The sequence below is a fragment of the Bubalus kerabau genome, chromosome 8, assembly GCF_029407905.1.
Source record: "Bubalus kerabau isolate K-KA32 ecotype Philippines breed swamp buffalo chromosome 8, PCC_UOA_SB_1v2, whole genome shotgun sequence".
In the NCBI taxonomy this organism is placed as follows: domain Eukaryota; kingdom Metazoa; phylum Chordata; class Mammalia; order Artiodactyla; family Bovidae; genus Bubalus; species Bubalus kerabau.
The window spans coordinates 120,120,235-120,147,674 of NC_073631.1; the positions used below are offsets into that span (position 1 = coordinate 120,120,235).

The 27,440-nt window shown below is 48.2% G+C and overlaps 1 protein-coding gene across 1 annotated transcript in view; it reads left to right on the forward strand.

Annotated features, from left to right (window-relative positions):
* The window catches only part of DPP6 (dipeptidyl peptidase like 6), a 785,445-nt gene that overhangs the window by 607,475 nt on the left and 150,530 nt on the right, over window positions 1–27,440 (forward strand). The window contains exon 7 of the mRNA XM_055591348.1: window positions 14,164–14,245. Within this exon, the coding sequence (XP_055447323.1) occupies window positions 14,164–14,245 (82 nt within the window). The remainder of the gene's footprint in view (window positions 1–14,163; window positions 14,246–27,440) is intronic.

Below are 27,440 nucleotides of genomic sequence, written 5' to 3' on the forward strand. Positions count from 1 at the left end.
AAAGGGATGTGGACCACCCTGCTCCCGTACCCACCCAGAGACACTGAGGCAGTGGTGACAAGGTCCCCCTGTGTCTCCATCACTCGCTACCTTGCTGCCCTGTGTGTGACCGATGTTTGTTCATCAGCTATTTGTACAAGTGCCAATCTTGCTTCTAAATCACAGAAGAAAGCTCTCAAATAGCTCTGGAGTTTCCAGGTTTGGAGTACCTGTCTTTTACACCATTTGTGTTCGCTGAAACCACACCTGAGATAAAAGGGTTTTGAGCAATGTGTTCTCTGAGCCCATAATCGCACATTTCCCCAGACTCAGAACCGATGCCTGTGAGCAGGCAGAGAGGGTGAGAAGTGGCAGGAAGGGACGGGGAGGAGGTGCAAACCCTCTGAGGGGGAGGGGTCCAGAGCACCGTTCCGAGCTGGCTGCTCATTCCATGCACTTCCTCAAAGGGCTTGTCTCCTCAAAACTCCCGTTCTCCCCAGTCTCCACGGCTGGGAGCTCATTTCACTCCAGACGCAAGCCAAGAAGGAATCACTGGCTTCCTGTAAGCATGCGTTCTATGGCATCCTTCTTCTATTCTTTTGTTCTGTCCTGGAATTTTACTAGAAGCAGGAACAAAAGAGCGCTTGAAATGATCAAACACTTGTTTTTTTTCAATTTTATTGAAATGTAGCTGATTTACAGTATTGTGTTAATTTCTGCTGTACAGCAAAGTGATTCAGTTATACATATATATTCTTTTCCATGTTCTTTTCCATTATGGTTTATTGTATGATGCTGAATATAGTTCCCTGTGCTATACAGCAAGACCTTGTTGTTTATCCACTCTGCATGAATAGTTTCCATCTGCTGACCCCAAACTCCCAGCGCTTCCCCACCCCCTCCCACCCCACCCCTGGCGGCCGCTAGTCTGTCTCCTGTGTCTGTGAGTCTGTTTCTGTTTGGTAGGTACGTTCGTTTAGGTCACATGTTAGATTTCGCATATAAGTGCTGCCGTTCGGGATTTGTCTTTTTCTGACTTCCTTCGCTTAGTATGATAATCCCCGGGTCCATCCACCTAACTGCAAATGGCGTGATTTCATTCTTTTTGTGGCTGAGTAATACTCCACTGTGTGTATGGACCACATCGTTATCCATTTGTCTGTTGATGGACATTTAGGTTGCTTCTGTGTCTTGGCTGTTGTGAGTCGTGCAGCTATTAACATACAGATGTGTGTATCTTTTCAAGTTGGAGTTTTTTCTGGATCAAATGGCAACTCTAGTGTTTGAAGGAATCTCCATACTGTTTTCCATAGTGGCTGCACCAACTTACAGTCCCACCAACAGTGCAGGTGGGCTCCCTTCTCTCCACATCCTCTCCAGCAGTTATTATTTGTAGACTTTTTAATGATGGTCATGCAGACAGGCATGAGGTGGCACCTCATTGTAGCTTCGATTTGCATCTCTCTAATAAATAGCAGAGACATTACTTTGCCAACAAAGGTCCGTTTAGTCAAGGCTATGGTTTTTCCAGTGGTCATGTATGGATGCAAGAGTTGGACTGGGAAGAAAGCTGAGCGCCGAAGAATTGATGCTTTTGAACTGTGGTGTTGGAGAAGACTCTTAAGAGTCCCTTGGACTGCAAGGAGATCCAACCAGTCCATCCTAAAGGAGATCAGCCCTGGGTGTTCTTTGGAAGGATTGATGCTAAAGCTGAAACTCCAATACTTTGGCCACCTCATGTGAAGAGTTGACTCATTGGAAAAGACTCTGATGCTGGGAGGGATTAGGGTCAGGAGGAGAAGGGGATGACAGAGGATGAGATGGCTGGATGGCATCACTGACTCGATGGACGTGAATCTGAGTGAACTCCAGGAGATGGTGATGGACAGGGAGGCCTGGCTTGCTGCGATTCATGGGGTCGTAAAGAGTCGGACACGACTGAGCGACTGAACTGAACTGAATAAATAGCAATGATGAGCATGTTGTCATGTGCCTTTTGGCCCTCTGTAGGTCTGCTTTGGAGAAATGTCCTTTTAGTCTTCTGTCCATTTTTTGATTGGGTGGTTTTTCTGTTGTTGGGTTGTTTTTCTGTTGTTGAATTGTTTGTGTATTTTGGATACTAAGCTCTTGTTGGTCACATCATTTGCAAATATTTTCTCCCAGTCTGTGTGTTGTCTTTTTGTTTTGTTAATGGTTTCCTTTGCTGTGTAAAAGTTTGTAAGTTTGGTTAGGTCCCATTTATTTATTTTTGCTCTTATTTCTCTTGTCTTGGGAGAAATGAAAGTGAAAGTTGCTCAGTTGTGTCCGACTCTTTGTGACCGCATGGACTATACAGTCTATGAAATTCTCCAGGCCAGAATAGTAGAGTGGGTTCCATTCCATTCTCCAGAGGGATCTTCCCAACCCAGGGGTTGAACCCAGGTCTCATGCATTGCAGGCGGATTCTTTACCAGCTTAGCCACCAGGGAAAGCTGTTTACTGACCTACAAAAACACCGGTACAATTTCTGTCAGAGTTTTACCTTTGTTCTCTTGTAGGCGTTTTATGGTATCGTGTCTTCTATTTAAGTCTTCAGGCCATTTTGGATTTATTTTTGTGTTTGGTGTTCTAAGTTCATTGACTTACGTGTGGCTGTCCAGCCTCACCCCACTTGCTGAAGAGACTGTCTTTTGTCCCCTGTATATTCTTGCCTCCTTTGTCAAAGGTTAATTGACCATAGGTGTGTTGGTTTATTTCTGGACTCTCTGTTTTGTTCCATTGATCCACATGTCTGTTTTCATGCCAATACCATGCTGTCAAAAACTTGTTTTTACTGCTGCATGGTGTAAGGTGGAACCTCCGAGAAGGTAAACAAATGTGTTTATTCTAAAGGAGGAGTTCACTCAGACGCCCAGACTGGCACACTCGCTGTGAACACAGAGGGCGTCCACACTGCCATCCCACCTGCAGAGCATCCCCTGAACGGAAGGTGCCTGAGAGTCCGAGAGCCTTAGGCCACAGGGACCGTCTTACTTTGGAAAAGCCCTGAACGAGTGAATCGTGCCCCCTCCCCCGCCCCCAGCTCCTCCACTGTCATCAGCAGAAACGTCACAGCGGTAACACCTCTGCCCTGGTTTCCGGGACCATTGCTGGGTCTGCTCACCTACACCTTGCCTTAGTCCCCTGAGGAACGACCCCATCTCACAGAGAAGAAAGTGGAAGAGCTCAGAAAGGTTGAGCGTCTCACCCGAAGGCGACCCAGCCTGGGCGTGGGGCTCTTGGCATTTCACCCGTGTCTGATCCGAAGGCACGTTCCCTCCTACTCAGAAGGCCATTGCTGCCGCTGTGATTTCACCCGCAAGTGCACGACACCCGCGAGTACACGACACCCGCGAGTACACGACACCCGCGAGTACACGACATGTGCTCCTAGAGACCAGGGCCTGGAGGAGCGGGAGCAAGGAGAGGCACGTGGTGATGTGGGGAGAAGAGCATGGAAAGGTCAGGTCCCACAGGCCCTGCAGAGTGGCAGCCCTGCGTGGCACTGTGGGGCGTGCCTGGGCCTTCTCTGAGCATCAGACCTTCTGGAGGGTGTGGGGGCCAGGCTGAGAGGCACGTGGACTGCACCCTGACCAGGCTGGGCCCCTTCAGTTTGGCTCACACAGCCCACACTGGCCCCTGGGTGTGGTGGGGAAAAGGACAGGGGTGGGCTCCCTCCCCATGCAGATGCCGCCCCCTCCCTCCAGAGGGGCAGCGGGGAGCTCGGGTTTGCTGCCTGCTGTCATCCCCTCTGAGACTGTCCACCCTTTCCAGGGGGAAGCATGGGAATTCTGATACTGGGAGTGCATCCTGGGGAGGCAGTAAGAGCGTGAAGGCTTGACACCAGGTCATGAGCAGAGCAGAGGTCACCTTGAACCTAGGCTTTGCCGGTGAGGCTTGATGCCTGGAGCAGCCGCAGTGAGGGAGGGCTCCTCCTCCCCTTCCTCCTCCCTGCCTCCTCCCCTTCCTCCTCCCTCTCCTCTCCTTGTATTTAAAACTAATCTTCCTGTGTGGTTTTATTTAATACTTGTGTTTGTCATCATTTATATTAGAGTATGGGACTTCTGAGATCGCTCAGTGGTAAAGAACCTGCCTGCCAATACAGGAGACATGGAGACTCGGGTTCGATCCCTGGGCTGGGAAGATCCCCTGGAGAAGGGAATGGCTACCCACTCCAGTATTCCTGCCTGGAGAATCCCCATGGACAGAGGAGCCTGGGGGGCTACAGTCCATGGGGTCATAGAGAGTCAGACACGACTGAGTGACTGAGTGCACACTCACACATCAGAGTGTCCCTGTAGATGGGGTGGGTGGCAATGTTACAAACATTTCAGAACAAGCCTCCGCTAGTCACTCTCTCAGTGAGTAGAGCTTCTCTGCCTGGAAACTTCAATGTCCAGATCTTTCACAAGGAAAGGAACTTCCCGTAGATCATAGATATAGAAGCATCTTAAAATGAATGGTAAGACATGTACTCAAGTGCTGGCCATTCAGGAAGGGCTTGTGCCTAGAAGGATGCCTGCCCTAAAGGATTAAATTGTGTAACTTAAGATGTACATAAAAATGATAACACAAATCTTTAAGCTCTGAATTGGCTTAAGACATCACAAACCCTAGACTAGAGCCTATTTTTTCATCCATCCACCCATCCATTTGTTCATTATTTAGTCAGTATACATAGACATCTACAATGTGTCAGACCCTATGCTACGACTAGGACTGTATCTTTTATTTTTATATTACCCACCATGCAAAGTACATACTTCATTCCACACTGATAATGCTATTTTTTGATGTCTTTCACCGTAAAAGTTTAGGAACCAAATAAGCAGTTTTTTTGCTTTTCTTTGCCAAATGCCATTTTTGTTGGGAAGCTTTTCAATCCCCTAAACTCGCACTGGAAGATAAATGAGTAAACTTGGCTACATTAATTTACTTTTCAAAATTCAACATGATTTATGCCCCATTTTGTTTATTGCTCAAATAAGCAAAATAAGAACGGATGGCATGATTATTTTGAGATATAGGAAGTCCAGATAATTTTATTCTTCCTTAATCATTTTTTAACCAATTCATCTCTATCCTGGAGATGATTCATCACAGAGCTTACCATGGATTCTTTAAAATAAATAGTAAATAGAAAGGAAGATAGCAAAAGGGTAGAAGGCACCAACCAATCCCCAAATAAATCCATAGCTTCCTGCATTTTCTTTCTTATTCTCTCTCTGTGTGTATCTCTCACTCTCTCTCTCTCTCTCTCACACATACACACACACACTCACCCTTGAGACTAACCTAGCCCATGATGGAAAATCATTTGATGACAGGGAACCAGTCTTGGGCTCAAGGCAGAGAGATCTGCAAGTGGTCCCCGCAGCTGGAGGAGCCGTGTGGAGCTGGCATCCGGGCCTCTGTGATGGAGAAGCCTCCTCCACGTGAAGCCATATGAAAGCACAGCGAGAAGTCAGCAGACAAAGCTTCCCTGGTCTCCTCTCTGAGCGGCTTCCTGCTTTGTTCTTCCGTCAATTTGAGACTTTTTTTTTCCCTTTGACCAAAGCAGGAGATTAATCTTCAAACAAAAGTTAATCAGCTATGTGTCCTTGAGCAAATCACTTACTACTCAGGGCTTCAGTTGCTCTGAGAAATGAAGTTTCTTGGGGCTGCAGTAACAAGTTACCACAAACCGAGTGGCTTAAAGCAATGGAAATTTATTCTCTCCCAGTGCTGAAAGTCAGTGGTCTGAAATCGGGGTGTCAGCGAGATCGCACTCCCTCTGACACTTCTCGGGGGGGACCCTTTCTTGCCTCCTCCGGCCTCTGGAGGATGCACTCGGGCCCTGGCACGCCTTGGCTTGTGGGCACCTCGCTCCGATCCCTGCCTCCATCGTCATGTGCCCTTCTCCCTCTGTGTCTGTTCTGTGCATCACATCTTCTTATGAAGACTCCAGCCACTAGATTTCCATCAGCCTCTCTCCTTTTCCAGAATGACCTTATTTTAATCTGATGATGTCAGCCAGGAGCCTATTTAAAAATAAGGTCAGGACTCAGCATCTCCTCTGGGGGGACAGAATTTGACCCACAACTCATAGCTTTGGCTGCTTGACCTCTAAGATGCCTGCAGCAGGTTCCCAGCTTGCATGACCAGGCAGAGGCAGAAAGGGCTCAGTTCACTCGTGTCAGTGCTGAGGACTAGGGGATGGCCCAGTGGAGATGCCCTGTATGCCATCTGAGGTATCAGGGAGACTTGGGCTGGGATGTGATCTTGGTGCTCTTCAGAGTAGGAATTGAGATTGACCATGACTGTGAATGTTCAAACTACCGCACAATTGCACTCACCTCACACTCTATCAAGGTCATGCTGAAAATCCTCCAAGTTAGGTTTCAAAAGTATGTGAACCGAGAACTTCCAGATGTTCAAGATGGATTTAGAAAAGGTAGAGGAACCGGAAATCAAATTGCCAGCATCAGTTGGATCACAGAAAAAGCAAGAGAATTCCAGAAAAACATCTACTTCTGCTTCATTGACTACACTAAAGCCTTTGATTGTGTGGACCACAGCAAACTGGGAAATTCTTCCAGAGATGGGAATACCAGACCACCTTACCTGCCTACTGAGAAATCTGTATGTAGCTCAAGAAGCAACAGTTAGAACCAGATGTGAAACAATGAACTGGTTGTTTCAAATAGGGAAAGGAGTATGTCAAGGCTGTATATTGTCACCCTGCTTATTTAACTTCTATGCGGAGTACATCATGCAGAATACCAGGCTGGATGAAGCACAAGCTGGAATCAAGACTGCTGGGAGAAATATCAATAACCTCAGATATGCAGAAGACACCACTCTTACGGCAGAAAGCAAAGAGGAACTAAGGAGCCTCTTGATGAAAGTGAAAGAGGAGAGTGAAAAAGCCTGGCTCAAAACTCAACGTTCAAAAACTGAAGATCATGGCACATAGGTGGGGAAACAATGGAAACAGTGAGAGACCATTTTTCTTGGGCTCCAAAATCACTGGGGATGTGACGGCAGCCATGAAATTAAAAGACACTTGCTCCTTCGAAGAAAAGCTATGACAAACCGAGACAACATATTAAAAAGCAGAGACATTACTTTGCTGACAAAGGTCCATCTAGTCAAAGCTATGGTTTTTCCTCAGTATTCATGTACAGACATGAGAGTTGGACTATAAAGAAAGCTAAGCACCAAAGAATAGATGTTTTCGAACTGTGGTGTTGGAGAGGACTCTTGAGAGTCCCTTGGACAGGAAGGAGGTCAAACCAGTCAATTCTAAACAAAAATCAGCCCCGAATATTCATTGGAAGGACAGATGCTGAAGCTCCACTACTTTGGCTACCTGATGCAAAGATCCAACTCATTAGAAAAGACCCTGATGCTGGGAAAGATTGAGGGCAAGAGGAGAAAGGAATAACAGAGGATGAGATGGTTGTATGGAATCACCAACTCAATGTCCATGAGTTTGAGCAAGCATGGGGAGTTGGTGATGGACAGGGAAGCCTGGCATGCTGCAGTCCATGGGGTCGCAGAGAGTCGGACATGACTGAACAGCTGAACAACAACAAAAATGACCATAAGGAGATCACCAGGGTGGGAGTGCAGTGGGAGGAGCAGGTGGGCCAGTGGAGCCCAGGACACTCAGTTTCGAGGAGGAGGCAGAAGAAGAGCCCACAGAAGGAGAGTTTGGCAGCTCAGTCGTGATGGGAGACCTTAGGAGCAGCCCAGCTCCACAGTGGGATGGAAGCCACACTCCACTAGGTTGAGAAAGGGTGGAAGGTCAGAAAATGACCCCTGCATGTGATCTGCTTCTTGAGGTTCTGAAGAAAAGACAAGGGGTGAACCATAAATGAATGAAATGGTGTTTTCTTTGGTCCTTTGGTAGGCTTGTCTCGTATGTAGATGGGAAAGTACCCTAATTCAAAAAGATACATCAACCTCTATGTTCATAGCAGCACTACGTACAGCAGCTACGACATGGCAGTAAGCTAAGTGTGCATCAACAGACGAAGGAGAAAGCACAATGTGTGTGGTGTATGTACATATACAGTGGAATAGTACTTGGCCATAAAAGGACTGAAATAATGCCATTTGCAGCAACATGGATGGACCTAGAGATTATACTATCATACTAAGTGAAGTAAGTCAGACAGAAAAAGAATAATACCATATATGTCTCTTCTATGTGAAATCCAAAATATGACACAAATGGACTTACCTGCCAAACAGATTCAGAGATGTAGAGAACAGACCTGTGATTGCCAGAGGGAAGGGGCTGGGGGGGATGCATTGGGAGTTTGGAATTAACAGATGCAAGCTATCACATAACGAATGAGTAAACAGGTCTTCTTGTGCAGCCCAGGGAACTATGTTCAGCATCCTGTAATAAACCATAATGGGGAAGAATATGGAAAAATGTATTTATTTGTGTACCTTAATCTTTGCTGTACAGCAGATGTTAACACAGCACTGTAAATCAACTTCATGTGTGTGTGTGTGTGTGTGTGCGTGTGTGCTCAGTCGTGTCTGACTCTCTGCGACCCCATGGACTGTAGCCCTCCAGGCTCCTCTGTCCATGGGATTTCTCAGGTAAGAATACTGGAGTGGGCTGCCGTTTCCTTCAGAAGCAGCAGGTTCCTCCTGGAAGGTGACCAGAACCAGTCCCCTTCCCGTCTGCCCCACAGGTGGGCCTCTGCTCAGAGCAGAGGAGGAAGGGGGCAGCAGATAAAAGGGGACGTGAAGAGAGAGGAAAGATTGGAGTTGGTGTCGAGAGGGTGGCAAGCACCCAAGCCCTAGTTGTAAGGACAGCGACAGGTGGGTTAGTCCCAGTGAGGGGAGAGACTCTGGTTGGCTCCGTGCTTTTCTCTGCTGGTTCCAGGAGTCTGGGTGTGTCAGGAGGAGGGGAAGGGGGTGGCTGGAAGAGATGCACTTTTAACGTGAAAGCAAAAGAATCTGACACAATCACGTGCAGATGCAAAAATACAGGTTTATTTTACAGAAATAGATGGGGAGGGTATGGTTGAGAGCTAACTTTTCTGTACCAAGCTCCAGTCTAATACAGGAATATAGGTCACGTGTTGGGTTGCTGAGTTCTGTAAATTTGTCCTTACAGCTGATAAGTGATTGGACCTTTTGTTAAAATTACATAGAATTTGTGGTGCATAGTCGACTTGAATATTTACCAGTTTGTGTGTGTGTGCATGTGTGTGTGTGTCTCTGTGCACTCAGTTCTTAGTTGTGTCCAATTCTTTGCAACCGCATGGACTGTAGCCCTCCAGGCTCCTCTGCCCATGGAATTTTCCAGGCAAGAATACCAGAGTGGATTGCCATTTCCTACTCCAGGGGATTCACCAGTTTACCAGTGAGTAAATGGGCATTTATCAAGTATGTACTAGATAATGGGCTTCCCTGGTGGCTCAGTGGTAAAGAATTTGCCTGCAATGCAGGAGACGCAGGTTCAATCTCTGGGTTGGGAAGATCCCCTGGAGAAGGCAATGGCAACCCACTCCAGTATTCTTGCCTGGAGGATTCCACGGACAGAGGAGCCTGGCGGGCTACAGTCCATGGGGTCACAGAGAATCAGACACGACCGAGCAAGAAACACTTCGACTTTCAAGTGCTGTGTTGCCTGCCATCAGTATATACAATATCCTATCCTGTTGAATCACGGGATCTGTGGTCACGTGTGATCAGCCCAGACACATGATGTGTGCATCAGGAAGCTGGAACCTGGGCGCTAGACTTCTGATCGCTAGCCTGAGGTTCTTCCTATAACTTTGCTGCCTCCAGGCTGTGGACACTTGTCTGTTGTCTCTAGAGAAGGAGAAAGGGTCTCCTGAGCACAGGGGAGCGGAGGTAATGAGGCTGGACGCGTGTGCGTGGGCGGGCACATTGGCCTGGCGCTCACCCAGCCTTCTGAGACATTTATCTACTGGAGGTATGATTTCCGGGCAGCACTTATGGAAATTTTTACAGGAATTTACAGTTGTTAGATCGGAGAGAAGTTCATCAGCTATTGTGAGGATCCTAGATGTATTCTATGATATCCTAGGGTATCATAATCGAACAAACTAATTTTCAGTAATAAGCAAGGCTACTTCTTTCTGATCTCCTACCCTGTCGTCTGTGCTTCGAAAATTCTATAAACCCAGGACAGGTGAATTCATTAGACCTTTAAACCTGCTAAAGTTATTTCCCTTAGTGCCATCCATCCATCTGTAGTCCATCCATCTTGTTTGTTTATTCAAATGTGTGTATTGAGTGCTGATGCTGTGTTAGATACAGAAGTCATGGTTTTTCAATTATTGAATCAGTATCACAGTATGTCAGGGTTGGGGAAATTCTCCAACTTTTCATTACGTACTATAATAATTTTTATAACCCACGAGCTATAAGCTACTAAGATTCTTCAGAATAGTTTTAGCTTTTTATTTTGAAGTAATTTTAGATGAACGAAAGTTGCAAAAATAGTACAGAGTTCTCCTCTATGCCTCACTCCCCTTCTCCTGCTGTTAATGTATCAGTGTTTCATACCTATGGTGTTATTATCAGGAACAGAATATTAACGCTGGTACAATGTTATTCACTCAATGGCAGACCTCATTTGCCCTTGACCAGCTTTTCCGTCAATGTTTTTTTCCCTGTATCAGAATCCCATGTTCTTGCAGGTAGTAATTCCCCTCAGCCCCCTCCAGGCTGTGGCATGTCCTCCGTCTTCCCTTCCCTTTTGTGGGAAGAAAGGTCAGTTTTGAAGATCATCGGTCAGCTGTTTGGCTGAGCGCCTCCATCCGGGTTTGTCTGAAGTTTATTCATGATTGGAGAGAGGCTATGCATTCTTAGCAAAGATGCTCTTACCGACCCACCCCAGTTGGTTCCCAACAGCGGCCCTCCTGCCGTGTGTGGAGCCAGTAGAAGGAGAAGGGTCTGAGCTCAGCAGCAGAGGGGAGCTTTGTCCTCTGGTGTAAGGACTGGAAGGACGCTGAGGTGGGAGGTCGGCCTTCAGAACACATGCTCTTCTGGCAGGTCTGCTTTTTCAAGTGTGGTCAGGGGCAGGGGGCGGGGCTCGAGGGGCGGGGCTCCAGGAGGGGCGGGGCTCTCGCTCCGGATCGCAGTGCCCGACTCCGCGCCTTTGCGCACGGCCTACGGGTGCCGCCATCTTGAATCACAGAGACGTGTGCCGCGTCTCTGCACACGCCCCTGAGGTGGGGTGCCGGAGCAGCAATTTCACACCAGAAACTCGGGTGGTCTGAAGGGCCAGGGGCGAGGCCCTGCACCTGGTCCCCTGTGAGCAAGTGGGATTACATGAAGCACAAGGGGGAAAAAAGGTTAGATTTCTTTTTTTACCCAGATTCTATGTTTATTCCCTGGAAATTGATAATGGGTTTTGCCAGTAATGAGCTTCCCTGATAGCTCAGCTGGTAAAGAATCGGCCTGCAAGACAGGAGACCCTGGTTCGATTCCTGGGTTGGGAAGATCCGCTGGCGAGGGGATGGGCTACCACTCCAGTATTCTTGGGCTTCCTTGGTGGCTCAGCTGGTAGAGAATCCACCTGCAATGCAGGAGACCTGGGTTCGATCCCTGGGTTGGGAAGATCCCGTGGAGAAGGGAAGGGCTACCCACTCCAGTATTCTGGCCTGAGTCGGACATGACGGAGCGATTTTCACTTTCGCCAGTTGACAATACCATATATATGATGTTTTGTTTTTCTCAGTGCATCTTGGTGGGCGGTCCTGATGTTGACATGTTTTACTTCTGGTGATGCTGACCTTGATCTTTTGGTTAAGTTGCTGTCTGCCAGGTTTCTCCTTGGGAAGTTGCTATCTTCTCCTTTGGGGTGATAAGTATCTTGCAGGAGATACTTGGAGACTATGCAAATCATTTCTCTTCAGACTTTCCCTGCTAACGAGCATCCGTCATGGATCTTGTCTGCAGCAGTCATCGCTCTGCTGTTCCCCCAAGGGGGATGCTCTTTCCTTCTTCTGCATTTATTGATTGGAATTCTGTTATGAGGAAGAGCTGCTCTCCCCTCCCCCACCTAGTTATGTATTTGATTCTTTATATTAGTAAGGCTCATGAATATTTATTCTCTGGGTCAAGTCAATATTATTGTTCATGATTCTGTTGCTCAGATTATTCTACCTTTGGCCGTGCGAGCTTTAGCTTCTGCCTTCTGTTAGCAAGCTCTATCTTTTTTGAGTCTTTCCTTACTTTCTGGTCCATGAGATGTTCCAGACTCATCCTGCATTTTTGCTGTTCTAGCCTGTTTGTGGTTTCTCCTCCTGGGAGCCCTATTCTTTTTTAATTGGAAGATGGTGCTCAGAGACCAGGATGAGGGTACAGGGTGGGCTTGTTTTCTCCTGGGTGTCACTGGGTCTAAGCTTCTCCATGAATAGAGCAAGGGCATGTAGCTATGTGTACCAACCAGTAGATACACACATATCTGGATTTTGGATCTATCTGTATGTGTGTGTGTGTGTGTAGGTGAGAAATGATATCAGTGTAGTTTCAGTTTATATTTCTCTAATTTTGAATGCATTTGAGTCCTTTTTAATACATTTTTCTGTATTTTTGTGAACTATCTTTTCATGTTTTTTCTTGTGTTTCTTTTTGTTTGTTCTTTTATAACCTTGATAGTTTAGAGTTCTTTATATAATAGTGATATTAGCCATTCATTTGTTATGAATATTTTCTCCCAGTTTGCCAGTTATCTTTTGTTTGTGGTTTTTGTCATGCAGAACAGGTGCTGTTATGTAAATTTACCTCACTTTGATCACTGCTGGGTTTTGAGTCAGCCTTAGAAAGCCTTTCCCTACAGCATGTTAGAGAGTTAAACACTTAGGTTTATGAAAATGCTTTGAAATGTTAACGCGTACAGAGGTAGAGTTGGTCACAAGTCATCTGGAAGCTGGACTGAAGAGGCCCTCCTGCCTGGGTGTCCGCCTTCCGGCGACCACTGTTGTCCTTGGCAGTCTTGCTTACTCCTCAGCATCCACCTTCAGGCTTCCGCGGTTTCTCCAGACCCGTCTCCGCAATGCCTGAACCCGGGGGCTTTACAGACTATCCTGTCTCCCTTAACACTGTTTAGTCTGCAGTGTACTCTGTTTCGTCCTTATAGTGCTGTTGAGCATTTATTAATACTTTAGAATTTTCTACTGATCGAAGCTCTGAATCAGCACATTCTTGCCCATCTCACTCACCTCCCTTCCCTTCTTACTTCACCTTGGTTCAGGCAGCTCCTAAAACCCAGCATCTGTCTTTTCCTAAGACCGCTCAACCCTGGTCTCTCTAGACAAATGGGCACCTTCACAGCTGTGCCTTCTGCACAAAAAGCACTATATTCCAGTGACAGGTGCTCCCCTGCAGACCCTGGCATGTGCGGCAGACATGTCTGAAAGAAAGTCGAAGTCCAGTCTTTCCTACATGAGTACACAGTGGTAGCTACAACATACACTGAAATAGTTAATATTTATAAAAGTGTTAGGTTTTTTCCTTTTATTACTGTGACTTATTCACTAGGACCTTTGTTTAAATACATAGAATTTTTTTTTAAGTGTGGCATTTTGCATATTAATAAATTAAGAATGAAAAATGTGATGCTTAAAAGAAAAAAAAAATCCTCCTCCTGTGCTTGCCCCCGTTCTCTCCTCAGGTCTCTGTCCCTCTCTTCCTCCCTCCCTTCTTCGCCACTTCTTTCTTCCCCCACCCCACCCTTCTTGTGTATCAGCACAAACTAAAGGGTGGACTCTGTCCTGAGGCTGCTGTTTGGGAAGGTCAGAATGAGCCAGCTCAGGGGAAAGCCAAAGATGGAGATGGAAGTTGTGGGGAGTTATCCCTGCAGAGCTGCGCACTTCCGTTTTTAATTTTGACTATTAGGGATATTTTAGAAATTGGTCTACACACCTCTCTGCATGTTCTCTCTTGATGAGTATTTACTATGGAAGGTAAGCAATGACCAGCCTATTTCAGTTTCATGTAAGATATATATATATATATATATCTGAAGAAACCTAGTGGAGGCTGAATGAGATGTTTTAATTGAATGACACAAGCTCTGAAAATGATGTGGTGGAGGAAACATGAGTGAGCTACAGGTAGAAGATAATATTACATCATCTTACCTTCTTATTTCCCACCTTTTTCTTTGCTTTTTTCTTTCAGGGACCCTCAGAGCCTGGATCCACCGGAAGTCAGCAACGCAAAACTTCAGTATGCGGGATGGGGCCCCAAGGGTCAGCAGCTGGTAAGCACGTTGCTTTCAGTGACCAAGTGTCTGCGTTGATGAAGTTAATGTTTTACAGACTGAATGTATCTCACTAGGCTCAGAATCTGTGTCTGTGTGAATTATGTTTTGGAAAAGTACACCAGGACATCTGCATATGTAAATGGCCATCTCTTTTGCTAGAGAACTCTGTTGAAATTGGAAGAGCATATGCCTTGGTTCTGGTACCTGCTTTCCTTAAAGCAGTCCCCGACTGGGCCACGTGTGTTGACTGTCGACTTAACCATGAATCTGAGATGGACCTCATCAGAGGACAGCCGATGGGAATGGTCAGAATGGTGGAGTCACGAAATGCTCTTTGGTTCTGCTCATGGGACTCTGGTTCTTTCCTTGGGAGGGTTTCATGAGAAAAGTAGATTTGCAGTTGCTGTGGACCTGGGCTCCCAGCGTGCAGCATCTGCAGAACGCCCAGAACTGTTGGGGCCATCTCCGCTTTATGCCAGAAAGCTCCACGGATTCCCACTCAAATTGGCAAAACTAAGACGTTTCAAGATACCCAATGGCCAAGACAGTGTAGCAAAAAGGGGTCTGAACAAGTAGCTAAAAGATGTGGGTTCTAACCCTGGGAGTTCACGAACTAGATGCCAGGCTGCCTTCGGCCAGCCCAGCTCCTACGTGAAAGATCTGGGTGAGGTGAGCACTCGGGTTCATCCCTAGTGTTGCTTCTGTCTAAAACCGGGTGATACTCGTCAGTCCTGGTGACAAGGTCACGTCACCCCTTCCGGAAAGCGCCTGCAGCCTGAAGATCAGGTGGCATGGCGGCGGACCATTTTCTTCTACATCTTTGAGCCGATTAATAAAGCTGCCTTTTTAAAACTCTTCCTAAAATAGCGCAGAAAATGACCATGTTAAAAACCTTGGGGTGAGATTCTGTTGAACAGGCTGCCTACTGTCTTAGGAATTAAAATTTTCTTACTTTCCCCAATAGTACAATTATTTTTTCTCAGTTGTGTGTTAATTCCATTGCCTCGAATTGATTTGAAGAAGCAGGAGGGTGTAGGCCACCCGGCTGTGTTAGCTGCTGCCCGAGTGTTCCCTGTGCTACGCACACACTGAGCGGAGGTTTCAAAAGGCACATTTAATGGATCTAAACCAGTGACAAGAGGGCAGGAGGGAGCCACGAGCTGACTCGCAGAATGACGCCCATCCACCAGTCAGTCACAGCCAGGAGAGAAGAGTCGTCTTTGCTCAAAGCCGCTGATGCTTGCGCAAGGAAAAAAACCACAGTTCCATAGGAGGTTGTAGAAGACTGAAGTGCTTAAGACTCAGGCCAGGTTGCACCGTGGTCAGGGCTGGGTTAGGTGATTATGGACGTTATTACCTTCACCTCCTAAAGAGTAACCAGTGGCAGAACTAGGGTCCGCTTCCTTGAGAAAGCTGCTCTGGCCCTCTGCCCACGTGGCCAGGCCCCCTCTGGGCACCCCAGTGTCACCACACAAACTCCTTTCACACACGAGTTCCTGCCCACACATCTCTCCCCGGGGGGTGGCCCTTGGTCTAAGCCCCGAGTGTTTTCCATCTGTGGATTCTGAGCATCTAGCTCCATGCCTGGCACGTGGGAAATAACTGTTGAGGTCTAAAGTGAATGCATGAATGGACAGATGAATAATCAGCTGATATATTCTTGTGGTTCTCAACCACTTACATGTAAAACAATTGGATGGAGGCAAATAGCTAGCATCTATGTGTGAAAGAAAATCAAGTGTAGTCACTCTATCGTGGCTGACTTTTCTCGACCCCATGGACTGTAGCCCACCAGGCTTCTCTGTCCATGGGATTCTCCAAGCAAGAATAGTGGAGTGAGTTGCCATTTCCTCCTCTAGGTGATCTTCCCAACACAGGGCTCAAACCCGGGTCTCCTGCATTGCAAACAGATTCTTTATCACTGAGCCACCAGGGAAGCACCATGCATCTACACCTTCATGTATATTTAGGGTATGACTGACAGTGAAGGAAGTTCAGCTTCCTTTCTGCTTCAGGGAAATGAAGGTTCAGTCAAGTACGGTTGCTGCTACTTGGCCTTAGTACCAGGACTACTCGTGTGCTCCTGGAATCTGAGACTTGAAACTTTTTTAACTTTGCTGTTTTTCTTGTACTGAGTCTAGAAGGCAATATGTCTCTGCGCTGAGAAAACATCCTATATGTTGGAGCAGGAGTCAGCAGCCTTTCCCTGAAAGGCACCAGTTCATGAATGTTTACGGGACCCAATGCCCTCTTGGCTGTGCTCAGCTGGGAAAGCCTGACCCCCGGGGCCAGGTGCTCCCAGTGGGTGCTCTTGGCAAAGACATTTCGAAACCCACAAGCAGGCCTTGCAAACACTCACAGATCTCTCATTGCTGTTTTATTTTTAAAAGTAAATATTGCTCCCCAAAGGAAATCGACTCTAATTATAATGAGTCAGAGTGAAATGAGTACTTCTCCTCTGGGAGCAGAGAACACAGCTGCAGTTAAAGTTCAGCAAGGCCCTTCCGGGCACCGCCTCCTCCCCGTGTGGCCAGATCCCCACGATGCCTCTGGGCTGGGGACCCCCTGAACCACAGGAGAGTGACCCGGGCCACCAGGAGGGGCTGAAAGGCATCTTCTCCCGCGCCTCCACATGGCCTTCAATTACTGGTTCTTGCCTTTAGGGTAAATTTCATTTGACCTTCAGATCGCATCATAGGAGGTGAGCACGGCCTGACCGGCCCCTGCGCTGAGAGAGGACAGGGAGAAACTTGACCTCGGGGAGGCGTCCATTCTGCCAGAAAGTCGCTGCTGAAGCAGTGCCGGCCTGTGGTCTGTGTTCTTCCTGAGGGGTAACCGGGTGGTTCCCAGAACTCGGCATTATCTGCTGAAAGCCTCGAGATGGGAAAATGGATTTGGCTGGGTTAAGCGGGATTAAGTGGGAAAAGACGCTCAACGCTGAACAGCTGCCTCCTGGCTTCCTCTTCCTCCCATTCTTCTTTTTTAAATGTTTGTTTAGGTTTGACAGAAAACAACAAAATTCTGTAAAGCCATTATCCTTCAATTAAAAAATAAATAAAATTGTAACATGCATGTTTATTTCCTTGTTTACCTGGCTGCATCAAGTCTTATTGCAGCACAAGGGATCTTTTAGTGCAGCGCGCAATTCTCTAGTAGCGGAAGCCCAGAGCGGTGGCATGCAAGCTCTGTTGCTCCATGGTACGTGGGATCATGGTTCCCTGACCAGGGATCGAACCTGAGTCCCCTGCATTGCAAGGCAGATTCTTAACCACTGGACTACCAGGGAAGTCCCTCCTCTGTCTTTTTCAGTCAGTCTATGTAGTGATTTACACTGAAACATAAACTATATCAGAATCTCTCTCCAAACTGTATCTTTCTCCATTTATCCTCTAGCAGATGAATGTCTGCCTAATGGAGACTTCCCATTTTCTTTGATCATTTCATGACGTCCTGCCCACCCCTCCCTGCATGTTCGTCTGTTTATGTGAGGTTTTGTCTCTGCTGATCTAGAATATGATTAAATTATCCTTTCATTTCCCTGTATGTCATCTCTGCAAGAAACGTCTAACAAAATCACACAGACGCCAAGGGCAGCCGCAGTGGCCTGCTTTGCGCTTACGGCTGATGGCACACTCGGGGTTCAGGCCTCTGAGGGCCCCGCAGTGGGCTGGCTCGAGAGCGCAGGGAACTTGGTGGGTTTGCTGCATAGCAGTGTTTTCTTTCAGAACCAAGCGACATGGAAACTTCTGTAACTGACTGCAGGGCAGCAGACCACATCAGTGATTTGGGGCCGGGGTCTGTGCAGGTCCACTCTGTGGATCAAAGACCAAGAGCTGGGTGTCTCTTTGCGTGGTCTGCTCCCGTGATGGGGACAGGTGCACAGCTTTGAAAGGGATGCTGTGTCCGTCTTCAGAACTGTGCAGTGAAGAGCAGGCAGAAGGGTGGTGAGGGGACCTGGGGCGGAGGGGCTAGCGCTGTCCTTGGGGAGCAGCCGGGGCTGGGATGTGATACCCCGGCGGCAGGAAACTAAGGCGTGCTCACGGCTCCGCGTCCCCACTCAGCAGAGGGTGTCGACTTAGCCATCACCTCCCAGGGCGTGAGGCTGTGGTCCTCACAACAGTGATTATGGTCCATGGGGTCGCAGAGTCGGACACGACCGAGCGACTCATGCTTTTACTAGCTAGTTTTGGTGCTTCCCTGGTGGCTCAGAGGTAAAGAATCTGCCTGCAATGCAGGAGATGCAGGAGACATGGGTTCGATCTGGGTTGTGAAGATCCCCTGGAGGAGGATATGGCAACCCTGTCAGGTATTCTTGCTGGAGAATCCCACGGACAGAGGAGCCTGCCGGGCTACAGACCATGGGGTCACAAAGAGTCGGACACAACTGAGCAACTAAGCACAGAGCACCCTGTTTCCGACCACTCCACCCAGACTTGGTGTTCTGGCCCCAGCAGGAGCTGCAGGAGATGAGTAACTGCCTGGGCCTCTTGGACCCTCCAGTCTGGATAAAATGATTCCCCTGGAACAAAGCTCTCCCAACGGGCCCATTGCCCCTCGGGTCTCTCCCTGCTTTCTGGGTGTGGCACTCATCAGACCGGTTCAGCTCTCAGCATGGGCCCTTCTGAGACCCTGAAGTCCGGGCCTCCTCCTGGGGTGAATGCCGTCACCTGCTGTCAGGTTCAGCTCGCAGCACGGGCCCTTCTGGGACCCTGAGGTCCGGGCCTCCTCCTGGGGTGAACGCCATCACCTGCTGTCTGGTTCAGCTCTCAGCACGGGCCCTGCTGAGACCCTGAGGTCCGGGCCTCCTCCTGGGGTGAACGCCATCACCTGCTGTCCGGTTCAGCTCTCAGCACGGGCCCTGCTGGGACCCTGAGGTCCGGGCCTCCTCCTGGGGTGAACGCCGTCACCTGCTGCCAGTGTTGAGCCCCTCTAGCCCCGCACGTCCATCGGGCTTCCCTCCCCGACTCCCCGCAGCCTTCCTTTGTGGACACGTGTGCACCCGTGTTGTCCTGGTTACCTCGTGAGGACCGCTTTGCAGAGCCCTGGGCCGCCCTCCACCTCAGTCATGACTGTGCCTGTTAGCAGTGTAACAGCTGTGAGTCTGAAGTCCCTTCTAAGGAAACTAAGCCTTTAAAAAAATCCACTTCTTAGGAGCCCTTCTGTCTCAGTGCTGTTTTCCTACCTACTTAACAACACTGCTTTATCAACAGGTTATTTTTCTTTCTAAAATGTTAACAGCCCCAAAAAAAGAAAGGAAAAGCAAGGGTCTTACCTCTCCCATTCATTGGCGCTGGCTCATGCCTCCTCCCGCAGGACAGCATCTTGACACGTTTCTGAGAGTTAGTGAAGGGTTCAGGAAAATCTGAGCTGAAGGCATTTGCACTCACGCTGGATCATTCGAGTTTTCAGTTTAAAGAAAGTGGGTTTTTTTTTAAACAATTCATTAACATTGTAAAAATTCATGCTACCAAAATGTCAGTAATTCAACAGAAGAGGCTCGAAGAAGAGATTGTTCTGGTAAGCATGTGATCACGTGGAATGAAGGGCAGAGAGATGAATGGAGATGAATGAAGACCAGACTGAGGAGTGGAGCGCGCCTCGCAGGGGTGGGCACCTGCAGAGAGCTTGGCCGCCTCGGGGGGACCCTCAGCTCTCAGGGTGGCGGCCAGGTGCAGACAGAAGGGCCAGTGGCAGGGGCTCACCCTGCGGCTGTGAGCTCAGACTGTGGGCAGTGCGGGCAGGGAGCCCAGGACCCAACCCCGATTGGAACCTGGAAGCCCTGATCTAGCGTCACAACCACCTCATCCATCTCAGAATCTGAAGGTCCTCATCTTAGACCTCAGAAAGTTTTCTTCAGTTTATTCTGGTTATCAAGGACCAGTCATAATAAAAACACTGGCGTCACAGGGTCTCGTTCAGACCTTGCTTCTGACACTTTAAAGCCGCGATCTGGATTAAAATGCTTAACCTCTCAAAGCCTCAGTTTTCCTTATCTGTAAAGTGGGGACAACAGTGTGTATCTTGTAGGGGTCACCATGTGGGTTAAGTTAATCCGTTTAAAGCACGTGGCGTGGAACCTCGTGTGGAAAGTGTTCATTGAGTGACGGCTTTCCTGTTGCTGTGGTTATTAGGATTATTACTTGGCTTAACCAAAATGTAGAGAATGGGAAAAAAATAAGAATACCATCAGCTGAGGGTCTGGTCTGTGCGGGAAGGTGAGTGAGGCTGCATTTGATAGACTAGAGAGATGCTGGCTATAACCGAGAGTCCCGTTGCATGGCTAAGGCTGTCTCCTCCCCGACACTCCTCCGACTCTTCTCGGGGAAGGGCTGCTGTTCACAAGACACGCCATCACCTCCCTCGGCCTTTGACTCCACCTAGGTTTTCAGATGTCTGTGTCTTTAGAGAAGACCATTCCCAGGGACGGTTCCCCTGCCCTGATGCCCCACCAGGGTGATCCCTGGAGAGACAGAGAGGATACATTCCTTACAGGAACCCCAGGCAGTGGTTCCCCAGCGTGCTCATCCTCTACCTGGAAGCTTGTTCCTTTTGACCGTCATCTCCCCCCGCCCGACCCTCCAGCCCCTGGTGGCCACCTTTCTGCTCTCAGTTTCCATAAGTTCAGATTTCAGATCCCACAAGTGAGGTCACACGCCATTTGTCTGTCTGACTTGGGAAAGGCTAAGTGACTAGATGGACGTGGAGGTGCCCACAACGCTCTGGTGGAGATTGTTTTGCAGTAGAGAGGTGTGTCAGATCCACACGCTGCACACCTGAGACTTGGACAGTCCATGTGTCAATTACGTCTCAGTAAAGCAGGGCGGGGGAATTAAAAAAAAAAACTTGAACGCTAAAAAGCGGGTGAGACTTCCTGCCTCCTCCTCCCTTTGGTAAAACAGAGCCCCCGCCCTGGGACCTCCAGCTGGTTGACTGTTCCCTACCCTAACCATACCCAGAAACTGAGCGAAAAAGGGCAGCTCCCTCCCCAGGTCATAGCCGCCAAGGGCATCATCCTCAGGTCACAGCCCCGAAGGGCATCATCCCCAGGTCACAGCCCCCAGGGGCATCATCCCCAGGTCACAGCCCCCAGGGGCATCATCCCCAGGTCACAGCCCCCAAGGGCATCATCCCCAGGTCACAGCCCCCAAGGGCATCACTGCTCTGGGAACCAAGGAGGCAGGGAGCGTTTGACAAGTCCCACGAGGGGAGAAAGACTGATCTTTCCAGCAAGTGGAGATTACTTAATGAAACTGTCGTAGATGTGGAGAGGACCAGGCCAGAGTGACATCCCATTAATAACATAAAAGCCTCTAATCAGTTTGGGTTAATTTGGTATTCATTGTAAAAACATTCATCATGGGCATTGAAGTCCATGACAGTAGCCAAGAAATTAATTCACGGGGAGGGAAATCACCTGACGTGTCCTCAGATAATGGATGGAGCCAGTTTAGTGAGTGATTTACCAGCTCCACCAAGGGTACCCTTCAGATTTAACGCAATATGTTATCACTTCACGGCTCTGAGGGACTCCGTCACTTTAATAGTCACTTGCACTCAAGTAAATAAGCTGTTTCCGGCAATTAACCCGAATGGATGGCGCGTAAGCAGAGCTCCCCAGTGGTCACCGTCGATGAAAGAGATGGTTAGAAAGTGGCTCCATGGCTTTTCCCTTTGACCGGCAGGGTCCCTGAACGCATGGGATTTCTGAACACAAAGGTGTGGTATATGGTATACCCCAGCAGTGGGATTGCTCGGTCATATGGCAGTTCAATTCCTCGTTTGTACGGACTCTCCATGCTGTTCTCCACCATGGTTGTATCAAGATGGTACTGATGAACCTGTTCGCAGGGCAACGGAGAGAACAGACTTGTGGACCAGGAGGGAGGGGGAGGAAAAATGGAGAAAGTGGCATGGAAACATACACGACCGTATGTAAAACAGAGAGAAGTGGGAATTCGCTGTGTGACGCAGGGAGCTCAAACCGGTGCTCTGGGACAGCCTAGAGGGATCAGGGTGGGGTGGGGTGGGAGCTGGGTCCAAGAGGGAGGGGACATACGTGTGCCTGTGGCTGCTTCATGTTGATCTATGGGGGAAACCAACACCATATTTAAAGCAGTTATCCTCCAATTAAAAATTAAAAAAAAAGAAAACATAAAGGCAACTTTGTTGCCGTAGGATTATAGAGAAAGTGAGGAGAGCAGTGTAATTAGTGCCTACTGAAAAAAAAACACGCAACCTGAAAGTTGAGAGTTCTGCTTATTCAGGCCTGGGAGGCTGCGTCTCCAGTAGCCCGGATAGAACGCCTCCGAGGAGGGGGCGTGGAGAGGCAGGGTAAATAGAAGTCTGTAATAAAGAGGGGAGAGGCAGTCAGGATATCAAAGATTATTGTTAATTAGGGAAAACCTGATATCTCAAATTAAGGAATGTAGCGCTCTTCTATGGAGAAGGCAATGGCACCCTACTCCAGTATTCTTGCCTGGAGAATCCCATGGACGGAGGAGTCTGGTGGGCTACAGTCCATGGGGTCTCAAAGAGTCGGACATGAGCGACTTCACTTTCACTTTTCACTTTCATGCATTGGAGAAGGAAATGGCAACCCACTCCAGTGTCCTTGCCTGGAGAATCCCAGGGACGGGGGAGCCTGGTGGGCTGCCGTCTATGGGGTCGCACAGAGTCGGACACGACTGAAGCGACGCAGCAGCAGCACTCTTCTAAATGCGGGAAGTTGCAAGAGTCTGGGCTCAGTGAAATCGTTTCTTCATTCCACCTCACCTGTCTGGGGCCAGCATACTGCTGCTTGATTTCACTGCATCCTTCGTTCCTCGGTCATCTTCGGGAGCGGCGACAGCTGACACCTGCAAATCCCAGGCTTTGTTCTTCTCCCTGTTGGGCACCCTCCCGGCTCAGAAGTTTACGTTTGGAGGCTGGAAATCATTGATGGTTTTGTGACATCCTTGTTTACTGATAAGGCAGGAAATACTACATTTCATATTAGTGAATTATCATTCGGTGCAGATTTCTTTTTAACTTTCATCATGCTGTATGAAGGGGGGGCGCTCATAAGAGAAAATTCATTCCCAAACAATATGAAAATATTGTAGTAGAGTCATAAAGACATTCCTGCCCTTTAGCAAATAAAATGAAAGTGAAAGTGGCTCAGTCGTGTCCAACTCTTTGTGACCCTGTGGACTATACAGTCCATGAAATTCTCCAGGCCAGAATACTAGAGTGGGTAGCCTTTCCCTTCTCCAGGGGGTCTTCCCAACCCAGGGATTGAACCCGGGTCTCCCACATTGCAGGCAGATTCTTTACCAGCTGAACACAAAGCCCCTTTAAAGGGACGCCAAAAGCTGCATCACAAACAGGCATTCATAATGCTGTTACCTATAATGATAGCTTTAAAGGCTGGAAAATCAGTATCAATAGAAGAGCAATTTGGTGAGGTATGGTCCATTGACAGGAAGAGCAATTATACAGCCATCAAAAATAGTAGGTAGACTGTACAGGAACATGGGAAATACACCGTCTATTAAATAAGATTATGACTAAAAATACCCTGTTGGACATGTATATGGGGAAGGATAAATGTTTGAACCTGACCAGGCAATGGGCATTTTACCCACTTCCAAAAGTTCGTAGGATAAGCCTCATTACATATTCATTAAAAATTGAAAAGAGAATGTCAAATGCAAGGCTTAGGAATTCCATTCAGTAGACGTGTGTTCCAGCCCAGGAGAAGTCCAGTGTGGCGCTCTTTGCGGGCATATGTGAGGATAAGCTGGCCCTCAGGACGATGGTGCCCCCCGCCCCTCTGGTTTCCAAGCACTGTGCACACGCCATTTCTCCGGGGCTCAGCTGCAAACCCTCAGAAGAGATTGCCCAGAATTTACTTGTAAGCCAGAGCAGTTAAGAAGAAGGTGGATTTGGGGTTGAAAACCGGCCTGACCTAGTTGTGCACTTAGGTCTGTGGAGATAAACCATGTTCTCTTCCTCATCACAGCTTCCCTAATGCAATTGTGATGGAAGCAGTGTATTATTTTTTATGAAGAATCTCATTTCGAAGGGTGCCCACATCAGCCTTGGGAATATTAGGTTAGAGAAGTTCAGGATGATCTATCAAATAGAATTTAGAAGCAGGACCAGAGTTCTGCATTAAGAAAGAGTGCATTTAGTGATAGATTCCTCAGATAATGTAACAAGGCAGTTATAAATTAAAATAACCTTTTTAAACATTAGGATGTGAGGCTGGAGGGTATGGTTGCAGTTGCAGCCATGGGCAAACCCATCAGTCCCCATTATGCGCAGATCCGGCTCTGGACATTTGGAGATTTCTTTTTCAGCGGCCTTGGGAGTGATCTACAGTATTTGTGCTGCTAAGAATTCTCTTTAGTGTCCGTAATGGGCTTTTATAGGCTATTTTGTGGACATCTCCCACTTGGGTGGAAGGAACACCTCTTTATCATAATTCCTAAAATGTTTCACAATTGGAACATATCAAGGTAATGGTTCCATCTTCCCATCTCCATGGAATAACCATGACTTTTTCTTTCTCTAAACCACTGTGATATTGTCAGCCCCACTTAGCGTAGCAGTTAATCAGCTTCCTCCTTTCATTGTTCATCTGTTTCACTTTTGAGTAACTTTATTTCCCAGACCAAACATAAGCTGTTCAAGGACAGAGTGTTTTTCATCTCACTTTGATTTTCCCCGGCCCACGGCTGCAACCGAGCAGAGTCGGGTTGTCGCCAAATACCTGGTAAATGAATGGGATCCAGAAGGGAAAGTAAAACTAAATGTCAGGAGTACAGGCGCGTGGTCCAGGATTCATGGAAACTAGAAAAGCTTTATGTTACAAACTAAAACAATTTAGGATTTAACAAGTTTGTTGCCTCATTACCTGAGTGGTTCAGACCGTGAGCAACACTTGGAAGGAATTCTGGATTTTTGAGTCCTATTTTTTTTCTTAAAATCGTTGTTATGCTATGTTGTTGTTGTTGTTGTTTAGTCCATAAATCGTGTCCAACTCTTTGCGACCCGCTGGAACGTAGCCCGCCAGGCTCCTCTGTCCATGGAATACTCCAGGCAAGAATACTGGAGTGGGTTGTTACTTCCAGGGGGTCTTCCTGACCAGGGATTGAACCCACATCCCCTGCATTGGCAGGCAGGTTCTTTACTGTGGAGCCACCTGGGAAACTCCTAATAGGTTGTGATGCTATGAAAGATCTCAATACAAAGCAGTGAATTTCACTATTGAAAACAAGGTCAGGAAGGACAGGCCGGCCTGAGCGTCCTGGCCAACGGGTGGGACCCGGTGGGTCTCCCCAGTCACGTCGGACGACAGAAGCACCCTCTTCTCGTCCCGCCAGGCGCAGGCGTCGTCCTTCCGTTCAGTGTCAGAGGGGACATCGGGCCTCCGTGCCGCGTGTCCTCACTGGTCCTCTGGGTGCTGCGTCTGGGTTGGTGAACAACACAGAGAGGGCAGGGCGCCAGGCAGAAAACAGCTCGCGTGAAACAAGATGCCTCTAAGATGTTTGGAGACAATTTAGCAACATCTCTATCAACTGTGTGCAAATAATTGATTCTTCCCACCTTGTCTTCAAAACCGAGTTCCCAGGACTCCTTTATAACATCATGTCAGCCCTTATTGATTATTGAAATCAACTATAAATTCTGAAAAGTGACAATACTTCACTTTTCTAAAGAACTTGTCTTGATACCAGTGTCTTCTTTCTGCCCTATGACATAGTTATTCCCACAATCCATGAGGTTTTGTTTCACTCATCTGACACCTAGGGGATGCAGGCATCTCCTTACGACAGAACAAAGATGCGAGTGAGCACAATTAATCCATGAGTCAGTTAAGAAAAAAAAAAACCAGACTCAGTTCTATGTACTTTACACTGTGTTTATTTTGTGTATATCATGGCTAAAATCCATTTCAGTTCAGTTCTTTCCACTTATAAAGGACAATTAGCAAATTTGTGAATCGATTTTCCTATTTGTTCTTCAATTTGGAAACCTCATCATTTGTCTGAATGGTTTATTTTTACCATAATGGCTCTGATGGCCAGTAACAGCTGGAATTATGTTTTCACGTCCTCAGCTGGGCCTGATTTAATGAGTGTAGGTCACTCACGTTGATAAGCCAAGTCCAGGGTATACTTGAATTTGCCGTCTCCCCGACCCAGGTCTCACTGTGGTCCTTGCCCACGTGAGCCGTGCCTGCCGTGAACTGACCCAGACTCAGAACTTGGACCCAGACCTTCTGTGCTCCTCTTGCAGTAACTGCCCCTCAGTGAAGGGATCACATCTCTTCCACTGCCCAGGTCAGAAATTTGGCATCCCAGATTCCACGGTCCCCCTCATCCCTGCCCTGACCCATCCAGCAACAGGTCCTGCGCCTCCTGCTTTCCTGATACTGTTGGACCCCATCCCGTCCTTCGTGTTCCCACCATCACCGCCCACTGGGCCCTGTGAGAGTCGCTGGTGTGGCCTCCCAGCCCAAGTCTGCCCTGCTCCAGAACCTTCCGGAACGGAGGGGCTGTGTCGCCTCCCGTGTCGATCCTGCCCCCGGCTGCATCACTGGTAAGGGAAGCCCGACCCTGACCCCATAACCCTGCCGCCCCCGACGCTGGTCCCCCCACCCCCAGGCTGAGCATCTGCCCTGATGAAGGCTCTGCGACTGCCCGGCCGTCCCAGAGCCTCTCCCCTCTGCACCTGAGTCCCCAGCATCCAGGACAAAGGCCCTACCCCACCTCGTGTGCCCCGCTAACGCCACCTCCTGCCCTCAGGAAGCCTCCCCAGATCCACAGCCACAGCCACGGCTGGGCTGGAGACCCTCCGCTCACTCCCCGTCCCCTGCACCGCTGCCTCCCACGCTCAGCAGCCGTGTGTCAGGACCCAGTCCACCGTGAGCCCTTAAGAATGAGAGCCTTCTCCTGTTCCCTAATGTGTGCCCAGCCCTGAAATACAGACGTGACAGTTCGTAAACACGCAGTGAGTATTCAGAGGCTAAATGAAGGACGTGATCCATTAAAGCATTTTTTTAATTAAAGTGTAGCTGATTTATACCAGTGTGTTAGTTTCTGCTGTACAGTGTATGTATGGTATATAACACGTGTGTGTGTGTTTGTATGTGTGTATGCACTCAGTCATGCCCGACTCTTTGTGACCCCATGGACTGTAGCCAGGC